The sequence below is a fragment of the Fringilla coelebs genome (genome assembly GCF_963513975.1).
Source record: "Fringilla coelebs genome assembly, chromosome: 2".
NCBI classification, from domain to species: domain Eukaryota; kingdom Metazoa; phylum Chordata; class Aves; order Passeriformes; family Fringillidae; genus Fringilla; species Fringilla coelebs.
The window spans coordinates 77949023-77972520 of record NC_140029.1 but is presented as its reverse complement, the minus strand read 5'-3'; the positions used below and the strand labels follow the sequence as shown (position 1 = coordinate 77972520).

The following is a 23498-nucleotide window of genomic DNA, read 5'->3' as shown; positions in this document are numbered from 1 at the left end:
GACCTTAAAACAACTTTCAATACCCAGAGGGCTCCAACTGCAGAGGACTTTTTACAAAGGCATGTAGTGATAGAACATGAGGTAAGGGCTTTAAACTGAAAAGGGCTGGTTTTAGACTAGATGTCAGGAAGAAATTAATTCCTGTGAAGCACTGGGACAGCTTGCCCAGACAGGATGCCCCATCCCTGGAAGTGTTCAAGGCCAGGTTGGATGGGGCTCTGACAACCTGGTGTCATGGAAGGTGTCCATGTCCACGGCAGGAGGGTTGGAATGAGATGATCTTAACAGTCCTTTCCCCACTCAAGCTATGCTCCTATTTAAGATTAAATGGGAGAAGATATGTAAAGCCCCAAACTTTTCTAATTACATTTTTTTTACAATAACCTTCAACGATGACAATCTGAAGGGTTTTAATTGTTTAAAGCTTTGATTTTATTACAAACTGTCAGTAACTGTGAACTAATTTTCTTTAAGGAAATATAACATGAAAACATCATTGATCTAAATGCATATGTAAATAAAAATAATTGTAAATGAAAATAAAAATAGTTCCTTCTCTTGGTGACTCTTAACTGCAGCAGGGTATTTTATATACCTTATTTTTATCTCCAGTGGGTTTTTTCTGTTTGTACTGGGGAAGATCTCATAAAAACTTTTCAGCTTGCAGATTTTTTGGGGTTTTTTAGTTGGAGTTTTTTCCGTTAGATCTACTAAACTTTAGTACTATTTTGCTGTTTTGCCATTTGTCAGTAATATATCCATGTCAGCTGTATTCATAAAGAAAGCTGCTTCACAAATATCTTTATAAATCTCTCATACTCTATTGTAAAAATGCAGGGCCGACAGGACATTTTCTGAGATTGGACAGAACTCCAGTGCTCTGAGTATTGTATCAGTCCTTCTTCCAGCATCACAATCTGGGTGTTTCCTATGGCTGATCGAAATTTCATTGGTGCATTGCTTACTGGCTCAAAAACAACTACAAGAAAAATTCTATTTTCACTGTCATTCATTTAAACTCTTTATCTCTTAGTAATGAAAACAGTGCCCTCCAAGACCATCTAGAATTCTGGTTTAGAAACTCTAGAATTCACATATTCTAGAATTCACATATTCCATTTCTTTTAATTTTTTTTTACATAATCATATTCAAAGAATCTACAGATAGTTTAAAATGAAAAATATATATTCTTTTTGAAACTGTCAGTTGCATGTTTTGGCTTTTCTTTCTGCATCCTGAATAGCAATTTATCTTGCTCTCTGATAATATAATCTACCCCTTTGGAAAAGTGTTGAGTAGAACATATCTACCTTCACCTTCTTTTGTTTTAGTGTTGCAGGGATAGTCCTGTGTGCAGTCTTGTCCTGTACATTCATTTTTCTTGCAGCTTTAATATTTTCACTTGTTTGTTCAAAAATAACTTAACCCTTTTAGCACATTTTACTTTGAAAATCTGGAGTATCTTAATTTCAAGACAGCATAAGATTCATGTATGTGAATTCGGCTGTAAAAATCTGTTTACAATGATGACAACATTTAGTGAGTAAGGCTTCCTTGACTGATAAAAACAGTTCATGAAAATGGACTATGAACTTATTGCACTTTTTTTTTTACCCCCCGAATTTCATTTTCATGCCTTTACCTCAGTCTGTGTGCAAGTATTCATATTGATTATGAAAAGGAAAATACTCTCTCCCATAAAGTGCTGATACGTTTTTAACACCTAGGGCAGGGGAAAAAAATTGTCTCAGTCTGCTAGCATCTCTCTGCAGAAAAATGCTGCTACATGAAAAGTTATCCATCTGTTCCTACTTCTTTGAAGAGCAACTAATTTTTGTAATGTGTAAGGATGGCTGTTCAGTTCTCGCTCCTCATAAACAGACTGAAAGGAATTAAATTCCTCCAGAATGCCCTAATAACAGCTTATTTTTCTCAGACTGAGCTGTTGACTGGTCTGGCTCTCCACCTTCTCTATTGTTCATTCATAGATCAAATAGAATCCAACTGCAGGGACCTGTTACAAATTGGAGGGAGTGATTTGTCACATATCTAATTTATTTAAGAGGCCTTTTAAATAGATATTTAATTAAATAATACAATAGGATCTGTATTTATCTATTTGATCTTTTATTTAAAAAATATCCCAACAAATATTAGCATCACATGCATTAACACAGTCATTTTTGGAAAAAAACCAAACCCTAACTATTTAGCTTTTTTAGTTTATAAAGTTCTCCATTTAAGACAGCTTTGCAAGAGATGTTATCCAATATGTTATCTGTACCAAGCTATGATTACAGTCCTGGTTACAGCTGTCATCTTTAGTTGCAGCAGATATTTTGGCATTTGGAAATTACCCTCATCTAGTAATCTGCATTCAGAGCAAAATTTAATTTCTTTGGATGAATACATCAATTAAGAATAAAGTAGTATGTTTAGGCTCTGGATCTGTGCTTTGTATCTCCTATCACAAAGATGCTATTTTCTCTAGATTTTCTATTGTTCCCTCTCCAAGGCTCCTGAGCAATATTTTTTGTTTCAAGTCTTTCAGTAGATTTTAATTTCCCCTTAAACTGGTGTTGAACTGCAGCTTCTCAATCTTACTATCAGAGAAATATATGTATAGCTCAATGAAAATTCATGCAGCTATTTTTTGATTCTTCAAAGAGAAAAATAATGTGACCAATGGGTGACAATGGGTTAGAGATGTCCAGTTAAATTATAACCCTGTAAGATGTTCCTGAGTGCACTTCTGAAATACTAATTGTGCTATTCAGGTCCATTTACAGAGGTGTTTGCTCAGTGTTCATTCCCAGAAATGGTTTGTAAAATCATAATAAATAAATAATAAATAAATAAAAAATAAATAAATAAATAAATAAATCAGAATATTGATGTTGTGATGCAGTAAATAAATTGTTTTTCTTGTCCCTCTAATATATAATATGTCCTTTGAGGTAAAGCCCCACACATAGAGGATTTTGTCAAGTTAAACATCAGCCCTCCCCAGGGGTTGTGTGAACCAAAGACAAAATTATCTGCAGTTCTGGAAAGAAGTAGTTAATGTGTCAGGATCAAGGGGTTTCCCAGAGTGGGTTTACAGCTGATGCTGGCTGTTGTGGGTGTTTGAAGGCCTGCACTGGAAGGTGTGCAGAAGTATTTATTCACAGATGGTGCTGTGTGTGCAGCAGTTATGTCAATCCTTCCTTGCTGTCTGTGACTAAACAGTGGTAACCAAAATAGCTCGAGATTCATCATGCTAGGGCTTGTTTCCTCCCGGAGGTTATGTCTGCAGCTGGTCTCCTTATGATTTTTAGTGTCAAAAGCCCATATAAAACTGCAGTCCAAAATAGCATTTAAAGGTGTGTTATTTTCTCTTAATGCAGTGTTTTCAGTTTCTCTTCAGATTTTCATCCATCTATGCAATTTTCATCGTCATAATTTATTGCTAAAGGATTAGCAGGTGGAAAAAATCCAAGACAGCAGTGTCATGGATTACAAAATCTGTTTTAAAAACTGCATGACTACTCTCAATTATGAAAAAAATAATGGGCTAATAACAGAAGATAGGAGATAATGATTTCATTTTGATGGTTCATCTTGTTTCTCTTTAGTTGATCATGTTGATGCACACGGCTTATGAAATGCTCTTCAAAGTAAGAGTTTGTATATTAGTCTCAATTTGCAAAGATTCAGGAAAGACTTTATTATAGATAAAAAAAGGGGAGGTGCCCAAATTAGACCTGTTTCTGGTTAAGCATGAGAAGATCTGGCCAAAGTAGTCAGAAAAACAGTAAGGTTTTTTGCTTCTCTATAACAATCCCTACTGAAAGCAAAAATAAATCCTGAATATTTGATAAAATTGAGACAATCTTAGAATTTGTAGGAAGTAAGTGGGAAAGTTAGCAATCTACCTAAGGAAAAATACATCCTAGAAAAGAAAGATAACAAAATTTTTGAAAGTCTGGGCCATCTCTAAGCAAGAGGTTTTTTTGACCCCCCAAAAAAAAGGAAAGTCCCCAATATTCTTAATAGAATAGACGTTCAGATATGGTAATGTGAGTGAGTGGCTAAGGTTGTTTAAAAATTTAGTTCCTGTATCTCACTCTCACATACTTTTAAACATGTTTTAATGGCAGTGTGTCATCACTGGGTGTTAGTGAAGATAATCAATGCAATATGTTCCTCAAGATTATTATGACAGTTAATTCATGGCTAAATAGATTATCTGATGTGTAAGAAAGAAAGAGCAGTTTGGAGCTGGCTCCCAACAAAATGCTGTCATCTGTTTTTTTTGATTGCTTTTTTCTCTTCTTTTTCTCTACCAAAGAAGAACCTTTGTGAGATTTTTACAGGAACCTGGATTGACTGATGAAGTTACTTAGGTCATAATACATTTTATTTAGAACTTATTTTAGCCCTTGTTTATAACATCCCCAGTAATTTTATAGTCACTCTTAAGGAGGAATCAATAAAGCCTAAAACATAACAAAGAAATAAATAATTGGAAATACACTAAGGAGTTACAGTCTCTTCGTGTTTTATTATAGGAGGAGCAAACACAGTTCAGCTTCTGGAAAGATGAAACACCTTGTCATTTTAAATGCTAATACTGTGAGTTTGAATAAGAACATTCAAAATTCTGATGATCATCACACTGATCAAGAAACTGACCATGATGAGCACAAATGCCCACAGAGTTACCAATTAAATTTAGACTGCATATATCCTTGATTTTCCTAATTATTAGAGCTGCATTATACATTTTACTGAGTAAATTAAGTTGATTTTTTAACAAGGCAGTTTAAATTACTTTCTATTGCTTTGAGTAGTCATTTAAATTGGCAGCTCGACTTGAATTATGTTGGATTCATTTTTCAGCAAGTGAACAAGCTAAGCTGATATTTTATTGTAAAAGAAAGAAAATTATATTTGCATACACAAATTTGTACTAGCTGAATAATGATCTTTCTGAAGAAAAAAGAAGATAAGACTTTTTGTGGGGGTTTTGTGGAAGTTTAATTTCTCTATCTGCAGGACATGTAATTTATTATTAGACAGATCTTTTTATAGCCTGCCCATGATCCCAGGAACTCCAACATAAAAATATTTGCTCAGAGAAAATCTGTGCTGGAAAGGCTGTCTTTATTTTCAAAGTAGAAAAAAAGGACCAGTAATATTGATAGATTTCTTAGAAACATCTGTACATTGCAATGAGGGTGTAAAATAAAAATGCTGTTTGAATGTCAGTGATAACAGGTTTACAGCTGCCATAAGATATACCCACAGAATTATAAACATGTCCAGGGAGTTTTTATGGACAGTCTTTTGTAGCCAAAATTGTTCCTCAAAAATCAAGATGAATGATATAATCTTTTTTACTTATTCTGTTTCATTAATTTTCAAAAAGGCCAAACAGGTAGACAGAATTCACTGAGCAGAAGGTTGTGGCTGCCCAGTTGAACCTCTATTAAAGGCATGACAGTCAAAGTCAAGTAATTGCATTTTAAGCACTTTCTTTTATATCCACATATTTCTTGTTTTCTTGCTTCTTATGGTTGTTTTTCCATACTCTCTGCTGTTTACTTTGTAATTCCATGTGCCAAAGCACTGATTTAAAGATAAATGCTCAAATATATAATTTACTTCAAAGCTTGTCTTAATCTCTCCAATACTTGAAGTTTACATATCCAGGTGATAAGTTTGTCTTTGTTTGTTTGTGTAAAAAAGTAAAGTGCTTGGGTAACTGAACACAGGGGGAAAAAAATATTTTTATTTGCACATCTGTTCATTAATAAACAAACAATTTTTGCTGTTCTGGATTGTAGGTAGAATGCATTGCTTTAAATATCAGCAATTCTTTTTACTACAGTAATTTCCAGAAAATTTTTTTGTCATAGAATTTTGAGAAATCAAATGTCATTTTTTAAACCTGAAAATGAGATTTCGGTCTCAACACTATTCTTGATATACCATGCAAAAAATTTTATCCGCAACTATATTATCCATAAAAGCCTTATAGTTTTGGAAAAAAGCCCAAAAGCCAATTAAAAAAAACAAACCAAATGAATTTTTCTATATTAATTGTTTAGGTAAAACAAAAACAAAAACAAAACAAAAAAAAAAAAACCAAACAACTACCCCTGGTTTTTTTTAACATTATAAACAAAAATAATTTTATATAGACTATGTTAGATGGATTTACATCTGGGCATTAAACTGAAATGCTTAGGTTTAATAAAAGTCTTACCAAGTTAAATTTGTCAGTGTATAGGACAAAGTAAGGTTTAAATTAATGTATATAAATATACACATATACATTCATGTACATCTGCATGTACATGTCTTCATTCTTCCAACTTCCTCAGACCAAGCCAGCTGGGACTGTTGTGACCCTACATAATGATTTATGTCTCAGAAACAAAACTGGACCTAAAGGCTCTTGAATTAGGAAAACCAAATGGCTAAGTAATGGTGGAGGGTGAAAGAGCCATGGATTTTATCTTCATGAGAAGGGGCAGGCAGAGGAATGGGGTGATCATTGCAATGCCTGTAGGAGAGCGAGCCTGGTGCCAAAAATCCCTTGTGGTCTGTGGCTTTTCTTAACTTATTCTCAATGATTTTAAACTACTCCATACATACCGAGGTGTAAAAAATGGCACATAAGGCACATTTGTTGTGACACTACATTATAAATCTGGTTGATTTCTCCAAATATTATGCTTTCTTTGTGGCAGAGAATAAAACAGATCTAGTAAACAATGAGGCAACAAATAATGCATTATCTTTCTAGTACGTGCAAATAATCAAGGGCAAAGATTGGCCTATAGAGACCCACAAACAAGGACATCTGGGGGTAAGACAGGCTACAGAAGTGTACATAGGAAGAGGAGATACAGCAGATTTATTTTTGGATGTGTAGCTGTCTTGTAAAATTTAATCTGCTTGTTCTATGAAAACAGAAAATACTTGGGGGCATAATGTCATGATCTGCCTTTAATCATTCATCTCAGTCACTGATGGTCACATAAAATTTACATTGTAAGTGAACAGCTGAGAAGACTGGTAAATTGAAATAAAAAAGAATGAAATTGAGACAGCTAGTTCAAACCTGAAGCTTATGAGTAAGAAAAGGTACATTGCCTCTTCTCTTGTCCTTAGATTGCTTTTCCTTTATAATTCTCTCCCTTCACCAAACTGAGGTCATCGATTTGTTTTGTTTTTCTTATTCCCCACTTCCTCTGCAACTCTGAAAATGATCTTCCTTAAAACTGTGGCACTTCTGATATGTTTAGCAAATCCTCAAATCAGTAAGAGAAGGGTGAAATTCCTTCCCTCTGTGCCCTGTATAACATAATAATCAGACTAAATTTTTAGACGTGTAGTGGATGGATGTGAAGGAACATCCATCTTCTGCCTTCTCAAGGAGAAATCAGTCTCACAGTTTCTCATCAGCTGCTGCCATCTCTTGCTTATCCAATGCCTCCCTTTACCCTAGTTTGTTTGGGAACCAGGAATTTAGTGAGGAAATAAGTAATTTTATTAAGTTGATTAATTGTATAATTATTTATTTACTCGCAATATCAGTACATCCTTTTCTGAAGGTGGTGAGTTTTTTATGGTGCAGAAAATATTTCCCAGCCTACATCTTTTGGAAATAAGATCAAAATAGATTATAATATCCACTTGCAGCCATAATATTTGTACTAACTAATTTTCTCTTTTTATCTCTCCATAAACATTGTAAGCACATTGAAAGACATTGTTTGATTTCTTAATGTCTTTCTCCTTAGTGAATAAATTACCAGAAGAGATCCGCTCATAATCATGAAGTTGAAACTGAAATTGTTTTTAGTTGTTCTTCTGCAGGTTTATTTTTCTGAACTACTTACAAGGTGTAAATGTAGGTGTGGTAAAATTAGTGGCAATATTTTCAAATTAGAGATTTTTCCTGGATGTGTTATGGGTCTTCTTCACTGAAAATTTAAAATAGTGATATAAATAAGATGTTTCCCATGCATTTGTTTAGTGTTCAATCATGTGGTTTTAGTCTTGGATTTTCCTTAGGTGGGAGATTATAATTCATTGTATACTTTCAATGCTGAAGGGTCTACAATTAGAGACTTTGTATTTTAATTTACTGGAATTAGGCCAAGCTAACACATGACTGCTTTCCTGTATAATTATCTATGAAAGATTATCAAATTTCTAAAGTCCCTTTGTCCTTGATTAAGTCTGGTTTAATTTTTTAAATGAGTTTGACTTGAAATCTGATTAATTAATTTATTAGTTATATTTAGTGAATTAATTTATTGATTGTTTTAATTAAGTTAAATTTTCATCATATAGTAGATTGCTGGATGGGGCCAAGGAGTCATATAAATATTAGTACAAAGACTACAAATAATACACTACTTACACTTAAAAACAATATTCAAAACACAGACAATACATGCCTCTCCATTTTCAGTAGTAAACTACATAATCATACTTAATGACATCCTCATTCTTTTATTTTGAATAACTTTAAAATATTCTGACATTATATGGATAGCAGAAAGAAAAGAAGTGAACATGCTGGGGGTTATTTTCTCTTTCCAACTGCTCAGATACTTTTTTTTAAGAACTTGTCATAGTACTAAGTTGCACAGATAAATCATGTTAATTTTATGGATAAACTATTATAATTAGAGTCTAAGAGAACACTCAAGATAAGAAGAATAGAAAGTATAACATCACATTTAACAAAAGGTATTATCAGACTAATTTTGAGAGCTTATTTTACTAAGCTTCAAAAAGATACCTTTTTTGTTATCTTCTTCTTTTGCTGCTGTGCATGAAACCTGTAGGGAAGAGCAGGAAGGTGACAAGGCATCCTGAGACAGCATTCATTTTCAGATATAAGTGGCACTCCATCTATTAGCCATCCTGCTATTCCTCTTTGGCTGCACAGGTTAGAAATTGAATTGTAAAACACTTATGATTCCAACTAATTATCAGGGAGGGAAGAGAAGCACACATACAATACCTATCTCAATTCCACCTTGGTTTCCATACAACCCCTAATCAGGACTGTGCCAAGGGGTTCTTGTCTCTTGGAAGAGGATGGCTGAACTTTTAATAAAGGCAGGCATCATTCCACATATCTTCCAGGAGCAAAAAAAAAAAAAAAAAAAAAAACTCAAGTAAGTGCAGTGATGGACCTGACACTTCACTTCCTGTCAAACAAGTGAGTGAAAATTCTGTCCTGACAGAGCCTTCTCTGGGTAATTACTAGGATTTGTCAGCACTTGCCCAGCATGCGCCAGTAGCCTCAGGCTTGTATTTTTTTCATGATGCACTGGCAGAATTTCAGCACTCTAACAGAACAAGGTACACTGTTTCTTCACTCTATTTCACTGTATTTTGCTGAATTGATGTTCTTAGATTGTGTTTCACAGCCAGTATGTATTTACCAAAGTGAAGCATCTTCTACAAGAAGGAAAGTGCCACACTGTAAACTTAAAGCTGTGCATAGTTTGTGTTCTTGCTAGTAAATTCTAAATTCTCTTCCTTCATAAATGGGAATAAAGAAAAAATTAAAAAATAAATTTCCGTCTGTCAGTGAACACAACCTACAATTGCTGTTCCAGCAATTGGAAACAATTAGATTTAAAAAAAGGATGAGATTTTTTGCAAGAAATGTTCTGATAGAGTGAAAAAACCCTCAAGATCAATTAAAATAAGTGCTGTCAACACAATCAATGACAATACTCTCAGGAAACCAGTAAGAGCCTCATGTCTTCTTTTAATCAAGGAGGGTGTTCTCTCCCCAGAAAAAATCTTAAAGTAATAATTTCAGAAATAAAACCCAAAAAAATGGAATAAACCTCAGGATATATACTTCCACATCTCCTGACAGAACTGACAGAACTCTGACAACTCATTGAAATAATTAGGGAAATATTGGCGCTCTGTAAGGAGTGCTAAAGCAGTTCATCTTTATGACAGTAAATTCCACTTTGGCAAATCAACAATACAAAATTACAATAAAACCCTTCATCCAATTGACAGAGAATGTAGAAATGGAAGAATTGGTAGGGGAAAAAGTGGGAAATAACTGGATCATTGCTGACTTTCATGCAGATCAGATAGTGCCAGTTTAGGCAAAATTAACAATATGCAGAGTGTATTGTGTGGGCAAGACAATTAACCAGAAATGTGCTCCTATTTGGGCTGAGTTATATTAGTGTACAAATACTAAATAGCACAGAAATCTGATATTTTTTACATAGTACTCTATGGCTGGAGCCTCTGGGCCTGATTCTGAACTGGTATATATTTCACAGTTGAATTCATGGCTGTTGCAATATGAAAGCTTAGTGGGAAAAGGAACTGTCCACGAGGTTTTGTTTTGGTTTGGTTTTTGTCTTTTGAAGAGGGATATGTTTGGTTTTGTTGTGTTTGTTTGTTTCTTGGTTGGGGGAGGCGGAGAAATATGTAATGGTAACTTCCAAGGTGGTGCTTAACCCAGAAATCCTGACTAGATTCCATTTGCATGTGCACCAAACCAGGCTTTGGACTTCCAGATTGTGACATTCTTAATTTTTTTGTCCTAAAACTGCCTGTTCTGTCAAGAAAGGAAAAAATTCTGCCTGCTTCTTGAAAATATTGCATTTCAATACTCTAAAATGTATTAAAGGAAGGGCTGCCAACTTACACAGAAACTTCCACCAATAAAGGACTTGCAACTACTATTAGCACATTTTCTTGCAATGTTAAATTAAATCATCTTCTGAAGAATAAACAAACAAGGAAGTGTTGGCACCACCACCTACTAAGAGCTATGCTAAGATTTCCTCTAATTGTTTCTAAACTCAGAAATGACGAGGTGTTTGAACAGTATGCATGGGTAGGTTTTATATTACATAACTTATTTGAATCTATAAAGAAGCCTGAAATGTTCTAGTTGTGAGCTACTGTGATTCTAAATATTTAATGGGATTTTCCTTTAAATATCAGGAAAATAATCTCCATGGAAAATAATAAAGGCAATAGTCACATGGAGAGGACTATTTAAAAAATCCAGACAGGAGGCATGCCCTCATGCTTCATCACTAATACTGCAGAAGGTTTTACATTATGGTATCCTGGGCTTCAAATTAAATGTCAAATTCAATTTGCTGCTCAAAACATGAAGTGTGTGACTGCCCTTAGAGGGGTAACCTGACAGCACAATTTCATAATTGGTGTGTGCCCTAATGCTGAGTTAAAGTACAAGAAGAAATGTTATTTGACTGCAGTCATGTTTTACTATTTAAAAATAAACAATCCATCTCTAGATAGGCTAAAATATATTTGATTTAAATTTCAGTCCTTAGTAAATTTTGCTAGCTTTGCTTAAAATCTGTGGAAAAAGAATGTTGAATACCATATGATAGCAGATAGAAACCTCCCTGATGGGATCATGCCAGCAGTTATGTCTTTATATCTCTGACATTTAGCTTGCAATAAAATGAGATTTGTGAAAGAAAATGAAGAGGTGCTTATTCCACTTAGAGTACTTTATTTTTTTTTTCTTTCTATTCAGACAGGCTTGTATTCTAATAATGAGATTTCTAATCCACTTTAATATCCTATCATTATATCTTAGTAAACTATCTGCCATATAAGTAATAATAATGAAGTATGTTTAAATATAAAAATGCATCCTTAAGCATCGAGACACTTTTAGTACTGGTTGTAATTAGAAACATAAGAATCATGTGCAATTAAATATGCTTGTAAAAAAAACAGATACATCTCTGTAGTACCAATAAATTTGTTGCATCATTAATATTCTTCAGTATGCCAGTTTAAAAATGCTTTTTACTGTTCCAAATAGAAAATAGCTAACAACAAAATTATTAACATTTAAACAAACACAATCAATACAGAACAACAACTGAGTGTTTTCGGTGTTTTCTTCCAATTAATTTTGTTTTTACAGATTCAAATTAGATTTTGCATTTTCAAATTCTGCATCTTTATCTGCTCTTTAACATCTATGTTCCAAAGATAATGTCTTTTTATTGTATATTGTACTATGTGCTGTCATGAGATGTGGCAACTATTAATTGTAATGAGATTGTTTTTTGCAACCATTTAAGTCAAAAATAGTATTTTTGCTTATTTTTATCTGTCTGAATAGATTGAATTGAATTAGATGTATAGTTTAAAAAACATGCTCAGTGTTTTTAAATGTACACTTAGTGTTAAGACATCCAACAGTGTCTAAAGTGACTTCTGTCTCCTAAGTTTAGGGAATATCTAGCCTGCCTTGAATTGAAGATGTGGTGGCAGTGTTAGGTTTATGGCTGGATTCAATGAACTTGAAGGCCTTTTCCTGGAATCAGAGTCTTAGAAAGGCTTGGGTTGGAAGGGATGCTGAAGATTTCCAACCCTCCTGCCATGAACCTTTCACTTGACCAGGTTGGTGACAGTCCCACCCAGCCTGGTCTTGAACATTTTCAGGGATGGGCCATCTAGAACTCCTCTGGCAACAAAAATTATTTCCAACCTAAATGATTCTGTGACTCTGTGATTAGAATAGTTAACTAAAAATGGTCTTGTTACCTAAACCTGGGAGCTGAACTAGTGTGAAATCTGTGACCGTGACCACACAGGTGATAACTCAGAACCCACAAATAACATGTCAAGATAAATTTTCTTTTAATAGAAATGTTATTTTTCTAATTTGTAGATTGGCATTGAGGCAGACTTGAGCCACATATGCACTGCCAGATTGTTCACTCACACTCATTTTGCACACAAACCTCTTTGTGTCTTCCATCCCCTCTGCACATGAAAAGCCTCTTGCACTCAGTACACGTAGCCTAAATCCTTCTTGGACAAGTGTCCTTCTGACAGCCTGACAGCATCACATAAAGCCCAGAGGCAGGAGCCAAGAAGAGTATTGAAGGATCTTACTTTTCCTTAACACATTTTTGGGACCCTGGCTTGCACCTTCCTCATAAAGCGCAGAGGATCTCTCATCTTCAGCACAGAAAATGTACTGATCCTTTACATGCATAGTATTAAGCACCCTGGTGCACAATATGCTGCTATGGCACAGCTGATTTGGTGATTTGATGTATGGAAGAGGGCACAGAGATGAGTTGAATTTACAGGTCCATGGAGAGATTGTGGCCACTACTTCAGAGCAGTACACACAATCTCCAGGCTTTATCCTTGTAGAGAAATGAGCGAGGATCCTGTTATGTGTTATTAAAATGCATAATACCATTGGTCTGGCAGCTGCATTAAGTTGAAGGCTTATGCTAGGCCTATTTATGCTGGCTGATGTGCTAGATGCAGTGGCAGTGGAGGATATTTGTTTAACTGCAGTCATCTTCCCTCTTGGCAGCAGTTGGCTGCTGCAGAAGAGGGGTCAAGATGAGCTGCTCTTTATATTAGACGTGGTTCTACCAAGTGCAGCAGAGACCAAAAATAACAGCAGTGTCCTGCTGGTCCTCTCATTGTCCTTAATCCCTTGCTTGGCAGAGAAAAGACCACTTCCAGATGTGATTACTCTGGCACATATTACGATCTCCCAGAGGAATTTGGAAATAAACAAGTGGGACTGAAAAACGTAGCAGAAGAATATGCCTTTTTCCTTGCAATTTTTCATTGCAAATAAATCAAGTCTAATACAAAGAATGCAGATTAAGAGCAGGTTACTACCATGATCTACAATTCTATAGTTTCTCCCTGAACTTCTCAATTTCTCTGAGGCATCTGTTACACTTAATATTAAGTGCTTAAATATATTTCCTGAATAATTAAAGGAAAATACCAATAAAGGACTATCATAGATGAAGAGTAATTTTATTGTAATTCAACTGGGATTGTGAGTTAAATGACCAGTTGAGCTTTTCACATGCAGTTGAAACTTCCATACACACTGGAAAAAAACAAGTGAAGACAGCTATCATTCAGCTTTAGCCATCTGAAAGTTAATTGAATAATTTAAGATAGCTGTCTAAGTTTCTGCTGCAATCAGGTTTCCATCAGAGTTAGCACAAAGAATGAGGTTGTTCATCTCACTTCAAAATAACTGTCAAAAATCTTTGAATTAATTTTCCTTCTGGTTTTCTATTCCTCTTCATTTACTAACAAGAGAGCTTATAGAGTTCATTTCCAAAGTGTCAAATTATACACAATTTTCTTCTTTATTCTTTTTTTCTTATTAGATATGAATGATATTGGCAGAACTAAACAAAAATAAAAATAAAAATTGAAGAATGTGTAATGACAGCTTGAGAGACTTTGAGAAATAACTGGTCATAAAGTTCATACCAAACAGCTTAACTGTTGTACTTGTGACAAAATTTTTGTTATTTCCAGCCCAGGCTTTAAGAAATTTCAAAATCATGCTGCTGAGTGAATCCATGTTGCATTCACAATCCTAAGTGAGAGAGCAAGGCTTTTTAAACTGCTTCATTGCCAGCAGCTGCTTGTTCTCTGAAATGTGAGCTGAATTTTAGAAGCTGTCAGCCTGATTGGCAAATAGAGGGAAAAATCCACAACAGATCTAATTCCACTCCTTCCCCTCTCAGGAGGCCTCTTCCAACTGGTATTTTATTCACCTGAGAACAAGACCATGCCTTGTGGTGGGAGCAGTGTCTTGAAGCTGCCTCAATGCCTGAAAGTAGACAGAAATTTATGGTTTTAACTCTTCTCAGCACCCAGGACTTCGAGGTATATCCTGAGTCACTGGACTGCCTGAGCAGTACTCTACTTTTGTCAAGATTTATTCAAATGAATGTTGTCAAACAGAGCACCTAGGTATTGCTGGTTTAGAGAAGCTGAGGACTCTTTCTGCCGTCTTCTTTTGAACACACAAAGACATTTATGTCTGATTTGCAGTAAGAATATCAAAGAGGATCTAGTTCCTATGACAAATAGCACTGGACAATCCCTCAAATAATTCAGCATAAACCACTTCTTGCTCAAGTGATTTTGTAAATCTCCTCTAGACTTATTAATGGTTGATTAGGTTAAAAAAAATAATATTAGACACAATGCAAATGCAGTCAACTGGCTGAAATGCTGGAAAGGGAGACATTCTGCATTTTACCTACAAACCTCCTATTTTAAATATGTATGTGAAAATATATTCAAATACTATAAAATAATCAATATTTAATTCAATATTAGTACAATATTAACTTTTTATTGTACGGGTGTTGTGCACAGCTTTCCAAACAGGTTTGATTCATCTGAGTAATTCAGATGGACTAATAAGTATTTTATGATAATTATTCAGTGCTAGCAATCCAATATTTTGGTTTGTTTTTTAGAGCAGTAGTTCAGATGTTCATTTGCAAGTATGGAAATTGTGATTGGTCATCATTTCAGAAAAAGTTAATTTGATTCTTTTGTTGAATAGCATTCTCTGCTTCTTCCTAGAACTGGACTGGTGTCTTTGAAAACTTATTAGTATCATGAATAAAACAACAACAACAACAAAACACTAAAAAACCCCACCAAAAAAAAAACAACCTTATAAAAAATTAATTTAGATGCTGAAAGTCTTGGTTGCTCACCTGAAAAGGAAAGTTTCCCCTGCAAAACAAACTTTTAATATTATTAGCAGTAAATTAAGTGTTTGTGAAAAACTCTGAATTTTTTTTTATTTAACTGCTAAATCTTAATCTCTATTAAATTTTCTTTACAATAGTTTGAACAATTACTAAAGCTTGCAAATAAATGATCTTCCATTGGGGTAATAATCAGTCCTACAAGATGCCTTGTTGTTTACATTAGCTTAATATCATTTCTCTTTCATTTGTCCTCTAACAAATTTCAGGGACATTTCATTGTATATGTGTCTACAGTATGACTTTTATCAAATATTAACTTAATATGGTTTTAGTAAACTTAAACCAATATAAAACAGTATTGTCAAAAAGACTTTGGACTGAACAAATAAAAACTTTATTGAAAGCAAGCAGGGCCATGAACTCGGTTGAAGTTATTTATATTCCCTATAACCACTGTCTGTAATAACTGTGGCCTGACTTTATATCTAACTATTCATTAGGGAGATCTTTACAGACTAGCTCTTTTTTAAAATATCCAGCCAAGCTACTTCCTCTGTTCATTATGAGCATTGTAATATCTGAGTCTTTGGTTTTCTAAAGCCTCTAATTCTCCGTGGACTGAGCATTAGAGGTCTGATACTCATGGGAACGAGGAAGATAGGCTGAATTGTTGTCTGCAACAATTCCATTCATGTCTTCCAAGCAGAGGAGGCTGCGCTGGGAAGCAGAGAGAGTTTGGTGTAGCTCAGAAGGCTTTAAAGTGTTGAAGTACTTTAAACTCTACTTTCGTTTAGACATCTCTCTTCTTCCAATACTATAACGAGTCTTTTAAGAGAAAGCCTAGTCAGTGATACTTATCTTGTTGCATTTGTTGATTTCATAGGTTTGCCACTTTAAGTAAGAAATATTATTATCAGTTTCATTGCACCTTATGCCAACATCCTCCACTTACTAAATGTGATGAAAGGATTTCCTAATAATACTACCTTAAACAATCCAAGTATGTTTGTTCTTCACAGCATATGCTCTTCTTTTTCTATTTCTAATTCTTTTTAGTTCCTGCTCTTACAAGTCTATCTAGAACATCAGAATTGCTTATCACTGGTGTTATTTCTTCATTACCTGCGAGTATGTTCCTTTTTTGAAAAGAAAGGGAAAACTCAATAATTTGAACTTTCTTTTAATATATATTGAGATAGGAAAAAATATTACAGAGAAAACTTTTATTTTTTGTGACAAGTCACAGCTTTTCCTCTGAGAAGTATAGTCACTATAGACACAAAGATTTGCTCCACTACTTTGAGAGAGGATGTGGATTTAAGCAATGATCTCTTTCATGTTGCTACACATAAATGGATAAATATGCATATGACGGAAAAGGGAAATTAGGTAGTGATAACTGAAGAAAGAATTTTGATAGCAGTGTTGCAGTATCTATGCTAAAGGCTTTGTTTTGAAAGTATTTTAATTTAAAAAAAGAACAGATCCTTGCATTTGCATTCAAATTTATCCTACGTGCCAGAAAACAAACATTAATGATAGTAGACGCTACTACTACCTTTAGAAAGAGCATGATTTTACTGGATCTGGTTCAAGCCTCTTGCACATTGGGATGACAACAATGAATTAGTACTGCTGCTCAGTATTCACAAAGTCTGCTATGAGTCAGAACCACGAGAAAATATTCACTCTGTCACTACCAGCCAAAGCAATTCATTAACACATACTAAATGGTGAGGGGAGGGCTTTAATAAGTTTTCTACAATTATCACACAGAATTAAAAGAAAGTAATTTGCAAAATTGCAAAAGTAATTTGGCAGAAATCCTGGGGAAAACAAAGGACTGGAGTAGTACAATGTGGAAATTGAAAACTGTTTCTAATTTTTGGAAAAAGAAGTTAGATAAATTACTTGCTGCCCATTATATACATCTGTATTTTAGATCACCGCTTTATACTAATTTCCTTCAGGGAAAATTCATGCCCTTGGTATTAAGAAAAAAATAATTTACTGAAACTGTGTTTATTGCAAAGAAACAAGAATAAGAACAGGAAAGAATTTAAAAAATCAAGAAATGGCAGATAGTCCATCTTTAAATAAAAAATCTGACTGTAGAGCTTTGTCAACTCTTGCTATTATGCAAAAGACATCTGTAAAAAATAGTGTCTTCTAGACAACTTAATTTCCTTTTCTTGAAGAATGAAGCCAAGAAACTATTCTAAACTAGCCAGTTGGATTTTTGTGTGGTCCTAATTTGTAACTGAGGAAAAACCAGATACTGTTCAGCTGAAATGATTTTAAAGTCCTTTTAAGCAGCACCTTCAGCTGTGTTCTTTTGCATAAATTACTGTATATTCTGGTTTACAGTCATAAGATTAAAATGTAAATGCTTTTCTTTTTTTTTTTTTTTTGATTTAAAGTATTCCTCATTTTGGGATAGTCAAGAGTGGGAAAAAAACAAAACAAAACAGAAAATTAATAAATTTTCAAACCAAGAACAACTGGATACGGCTTGTATATGTGCTCTTAAACAACTTTTAGAATAAGGCAGTTTTAAGTGGAAGATTCTTCCCATAAAGTATAACAGAATAATTATTAGGTTTTTTTCAGAAATAAGATCCTTTTTTATTCCTCCTTTTTCTTTAGTAAGAAAGAAGATGCTCCTCCTAATGGATTTAGTTCAGCTTTGACCTTTTAGCTATAAGCATAAAGGAATTCTTCAATCACGCGTGTGTCTGAGGGTGAGAGCTTAGTCATTGGAAAGACAGATGACAACCACTGACAGTAAAGCTAGGAGTGAATCCCTTCATTCAATCGAGAACAGAAATTATACTGTCTGCATATATTTATTAAATACAGCATTTTCATCCTCTAGCCCATGTCATTTCCTACAAAGCACCTTTGTCCTTATCCCACATGCCACGTGGCAGCCCTACACGTGCAGTATCAATGTCTTTGTCAATCTGCATGAATGGTACTCCCCAACCCTTGGGTGTTCCATAACCCTACTATGTTGCTATGAATTTCATTTATCCATATGCCCAGTAAATTTTTAGCCAACTACCCTTCAAACAACAAGAAATATAGAAAAAATAATTAGAGATGCAAAATCCTTTCATTATGGAACTAGTCAAGATTTCTAAGTAGATTTTTTTAAAGGCTATGCAGTGGCATGTTTTGCCCTTGTTTGTTTTGCTGGCAATTCTTCTACAGAGATTACCTAATGTATTTATACAACAAATATCCATGGAAGGCCAGTGTCCAACATCCTTGCCTTAAATTCGATTATCTCCCTGCCATAGTGCTCTGGTTTTACATTTTCAGATTCCTGTGTAACAGGTCTGAAGTATGTATTATGTTGATAGGTACAGGTTACATAAGGCTGTCACATAAAAGTTATTATAGCTATTCAGCTATAGGCTCCTTATCCCACTCAGCTTGTGATAACTCTGATGTCTTCAATGACACATTCATTAAAAAACCTTATTTTTCATAGAAAGTTTAAAATAATAATGTTTCAAAATTCTGAGGGAATTTAAAATCATTGTGTTTAAAGAATGCAAAGAGAAATGTGTATAAGTCCATCTTTTATTTTGATGTTCCTACTGTTTGCTCCAGTTATTCTTCATCCTGTTTCTGTTTTACCAATCACAACCTTTATTATTGTTATTTTAACAGTCTAATCCAATAGACACAGTAATACCTAGCAATAAAAACAGCAACAGTCTCACACAGTAATGTTGGAAAATTTGGTATATGTTGCCCTGCTGATGCTAGAGAAAATCACCAAGTTAAAATAATTTCTGTGTTTCATTCTTATAAAAGTAGCTGAAAAGAAGTCAGGAAAATAGGAAGAAGAAAACGTAATAAAGTTGGGGGCAGAGGGAAAAATCTCTGCTTTACTCTCTTTAACAGATATGGCCATGAGGGAAAAATTTAAATTTTAATGAAAATACTTATTTCCCAAAGGCCTGGCCAACAAAGAATGCTGAATGAGATAATTCACTAACCAAAGGAACACAATGACTGAAAAACAGATTATCGCTGAAGTGAAAAACAAAGGCAGAAGACATTAATAATTAATTGAGGAGGTTTCCTGTGGAGGTTTACATGAGTTACAAGCTCTGTGTGGAAAGTCACTTGTCTACCAGATTGTTGTGTTCTCTTTCAGGGATGCCCATACCTATGTATATGTCCAATATTAAGTTTCCCTGGTCTGAGTTACCTGAAAGGAAGCACAAATCCTAAATGGCATTTTTTATCTGTGTCGAAAAGCATATCTGCTGTGCTGTTTAAATGAAAGCTGACAAGCTACACCTTTATATTGTTGCAGGAATAACTGCCAGCAACATAAAGAGATGTCATCTTGTGCTCACACAGTGTGTCTCTCTATATATGATGGAAGGACTGTCAAAACTGGTTACAACTAGAGATGCTCAGAGAGCAGTTGAAATGGAATCATCCAGCAGGAACCTATTTTTACATTATGATTTATTTTTTTATTTTTAGCAAGTGCAGAGCTTTGCCTCTGTTTGCTCTTTGCTCTGTAGAGCTTTTAGCAGGTAGAGCTTTGCCTCTGTTCTCTTACTGTCAGGGTTCTAACTGAGAAGAGTACCCCCAAAGCAGCAAATATGGCATGTAACTAAACTGGTTATAATCTGAAGGAATCTCATTACCCCCAAAAGGGGTTTGATAGGGGAACAAAGGAAATTCTCCTTTGTCTCATAATTATGTCACATGTCATTGCTCTTTTAGTTATAAATTACAGCCTCTATTGAGTGAAGATTCCTTGGGCTCCAGTAAGAGGAGGTCAAAATCCTCCTGAATAGATATGACTAATTATATGTGGGAAATTAACTTTATGTTTGCAACTTGATGCTTTTCAAGTCAAAGACCAGTACACATATGTCCATACAAAACCAGCTGAACTTTCTCATATTTTGGACTGAATTTTCAGACTTTTGAATGCAAAATCTCTTGAGTTCCAATGTGGTAAAGTTGCTGACATTGTTAAAGTGATAGCTAAGAAGACAGTGATCAAAGATGAGGTGTGCCAAAATTTATGTTCATGTCATGGGACAGATAGGAATCACAACTATGGGGAAGAGAAGGAGATGAGTATAAATAACGTATTTTGTAAAAGTGCCGATTGTTTCAAAGTTATTCACAGATTCATCATACACTAAGTTGAAGAAACAGGAATCTATTTCAATCCAGTTTGCAAGTAGTAAAAATATCTGGATTTTCCTAAAACATTTTTAAAATTATTTTTACTAACTATATCAACATATTACTTTCAGGAAAAAAAATCACATAATGGTTTGAGTTGAAAGGGAAGTACGCAGATACCTACTTCAAAGCTTCTTCCAAAGCAGATTCACCTGCACAGGATTGTGTCCAGGAGGGTCTTGAATATCTCCAGAGAAGGAGAACCTCTCTGAGCAGCCTGTCCCAGTGCTCTGCCACTACTCTCAGACATCCCTCACAAGAGAGATGCTTCAATCCCCTCATCATCTGCCTTCAACTGAAGGTTCACTGAAGGTTCACTGCCTTCAGCGGAACCTTGTTCAGTACTTGCTTGTCTTTCCTGTACTGAGCAGCACAGACCTGGACACAGCACTCCAGATGTGCCTCACCAGAGCTGAGTAGAGGGGCAGTATCACCCCCTCTACCTGCTGGCTCTTTATAATGTACCCCAGGATCCCTCTGTCCTTCTTGGCCACAAGGACACACTCCTGATTCATGGACAGCTTGTTATCCCCCAGGGCCCTGAGGTCCTTCTCTGCACGTCAGATCCCAGCCTGTGCTGGGGTAATTCCTCCACAGGTGCAACACCCTGCATTTGCCCTTGTTGACCTTCAGACATTCCTCTCTGCCCATCTCTCTAACATGCTGAGGCCCGTCTGGATGGCTGTACAGATCTTTGGGGTATCAGCCACTCCTCCTGTATCCTGTTCTGTATCATCAGCAAACTTCCTGAGGGTTACTTTCAGCCAGGATCACTGATTAATAAGCTGAAGACGATCTCTGGGGAGCACTGTGAGCTACAGGCTCTAACTAGACTCTGCACCACCGATCACAATGCTCTGATCTCTGCCCTCCAGCCAAGTCTCAGTCCACCTCACTGTCCACTCATCTAACCCACGCTTCCACATCAGCTTTTTGAAACACTTTTTATCAGAAATCAACATACCTTCAGGAAAATAAGAACACATGTCAGGCCAGGTGCTTTGAATATATTTGCTGTGAAAGATATGTGTGCTATCTTCTAATCTTGGCTTTTTGGAAATTCAAAGCTTCAAAGTACATGTAGCTTTAAGGTGATACCCATGTAATATATATACATATATGCAGAGCACTGCCACAGACATTTGAGCTATTAACACTGTTAACTACTGGAGCAAGATCCCTCTGAGTCTGAGAGTCCTTTGGAAGTAGACTTTTAATTGCATTAGAAGAAGCTTTGTCTCTTTAATTGTTTGTCATATTATTGAGAGATATTTTTAATTTTCCTAACAGAGATCTGTCTTTGTCCCAATAGGCTAAGCTTTAATTAAGAAACGTCAACGTTGCTAACAACTGCACAAAGAAGGACGGAAAGACCTTTGTGACCAAGGATGTGGTTGTCATGGAAACTCTTGCTGTTTCTGTCACTCACTGGCTGTCTTTCAGGTAAATCAAAACAAAAAACAGGAAAGCTTTGCTTATCATTTTAAGGCTCTTAACTGCAAACAGAAATAGGAAGATGTAAAAGCATGCTGGAGATCATCATTATGAAAACTATTTGCCTGAGTGTGATGACCCACCATTAAGGGAAGGAAGCCTATAAGATTCAAAAATGCTCATTGGTTGAAAAAAATGACAGAAGTGAGAGGGTCTGCAAAGAAGCATGGAGTATTATGGGTAAATTATGCAATTAGCATGAAAATTGGTAAAATTGGTATGTTAATCCCTGGCCTGCTTTGTAGGCAGTGTGGCAGTGGGGTCCAGATAAAAGTGTAGGGTAAAGGGAAAAGAGAGACTAGGCACATGGCAGTGGATCTTGAATCAAGGGGCAGGAGGGAAGGAAAAACAGAAATTAAAGAGGTTCATCAAAAAGAGGGACTAATTAAAGAAAGGAAAAGAGAAAAAAGGGAGGACAAGAAAAAGGAAAAAGAAAAGTAAAATGGGTACACCACCCCTCACTTCAGCATCAATCCAGATGACGGGGATGCCCATCCCAGTCACAGTGCCAACTAAGTTGAGGGGATGCCCAACCTGTTTTCAGTGTCAACCCAGGTGATAAGCAGCAATCCAGCAGCATCAGTGTGGCTGATGAGTCGAGGGTTCAAGGGTCACTGCCTGGACTTGGGGCTGGGTACCTTTTTGTGGAGTGTCTTCTTTACTCTGAAGACAAATTCCACGCTTTCTCTGCTAGTTACTTATTATGCACTGTTCTTTTAGGTCTTTCTAGAAATGGGTCTGAGAACTTGCAAAGTTTTGGTGGTCCCAATCTCACCTTATAGTCCATGTCCTCTCTCTGCCATTCCTTCCTGCACTTAGCAGCACTGCATTGGGGTTCTTTCTGACAGAAAAGTGCTGCCCTGTCTCCACCTGGCCTCTCTTCTTCAGTCAAAACTTGTTCTTTCTCAGTGGCTGCTAATACAAATAGTCCTTGGTTATCACCAAAAGTTCATGTCTGTTATTACTAAAAGTTCTTGGTTGGCTTCACAGCCATATTGGTGTTTGAGACACATTAGCCACTTATGTTCTGGAAATTGAGAGTTCAAAAAAAATCTCACTTTGGATCACTCTTTATAAGGTCATTGGGTCGCGGACTTTAGTACTCACTCATCAGCCCCTCATAACTGAGAGCTCGAAAAGGTGTCACTTTAGATCACTTTTTATAAGATCACAACAGAGTGGCTTTTAGTAATATTCTATCCTGGATGAAA

The 23498-nt window shown here is 35.4% G+C and overlaps 1 protein-coding gene across 2 annotated transcripts in view; it reads left to right on the top strand.

Moving 5' to 3' along the window:
• Positions 1-22181: 22181 nt before the first annotated feature.
• CNTN5 (contactin 5) overlaps positions 22182-23498 on the top strand; it is a gene marked incomplete at both ends in the record, with an annotated part of 310341 nt that continues 309024 nt past the window's right edge. For both annotated transcript variants that reach the window (XM_084200929.1, XM_084200928.1), the window contains one exon: positions 22182-22236. In XM_084200929.1, the coding sequence (XP_084057055.1) occupies positions 22182-22236 (55 nt within the window). The remainder of the gene's footprint in view (positions 22237-23498) is intronic.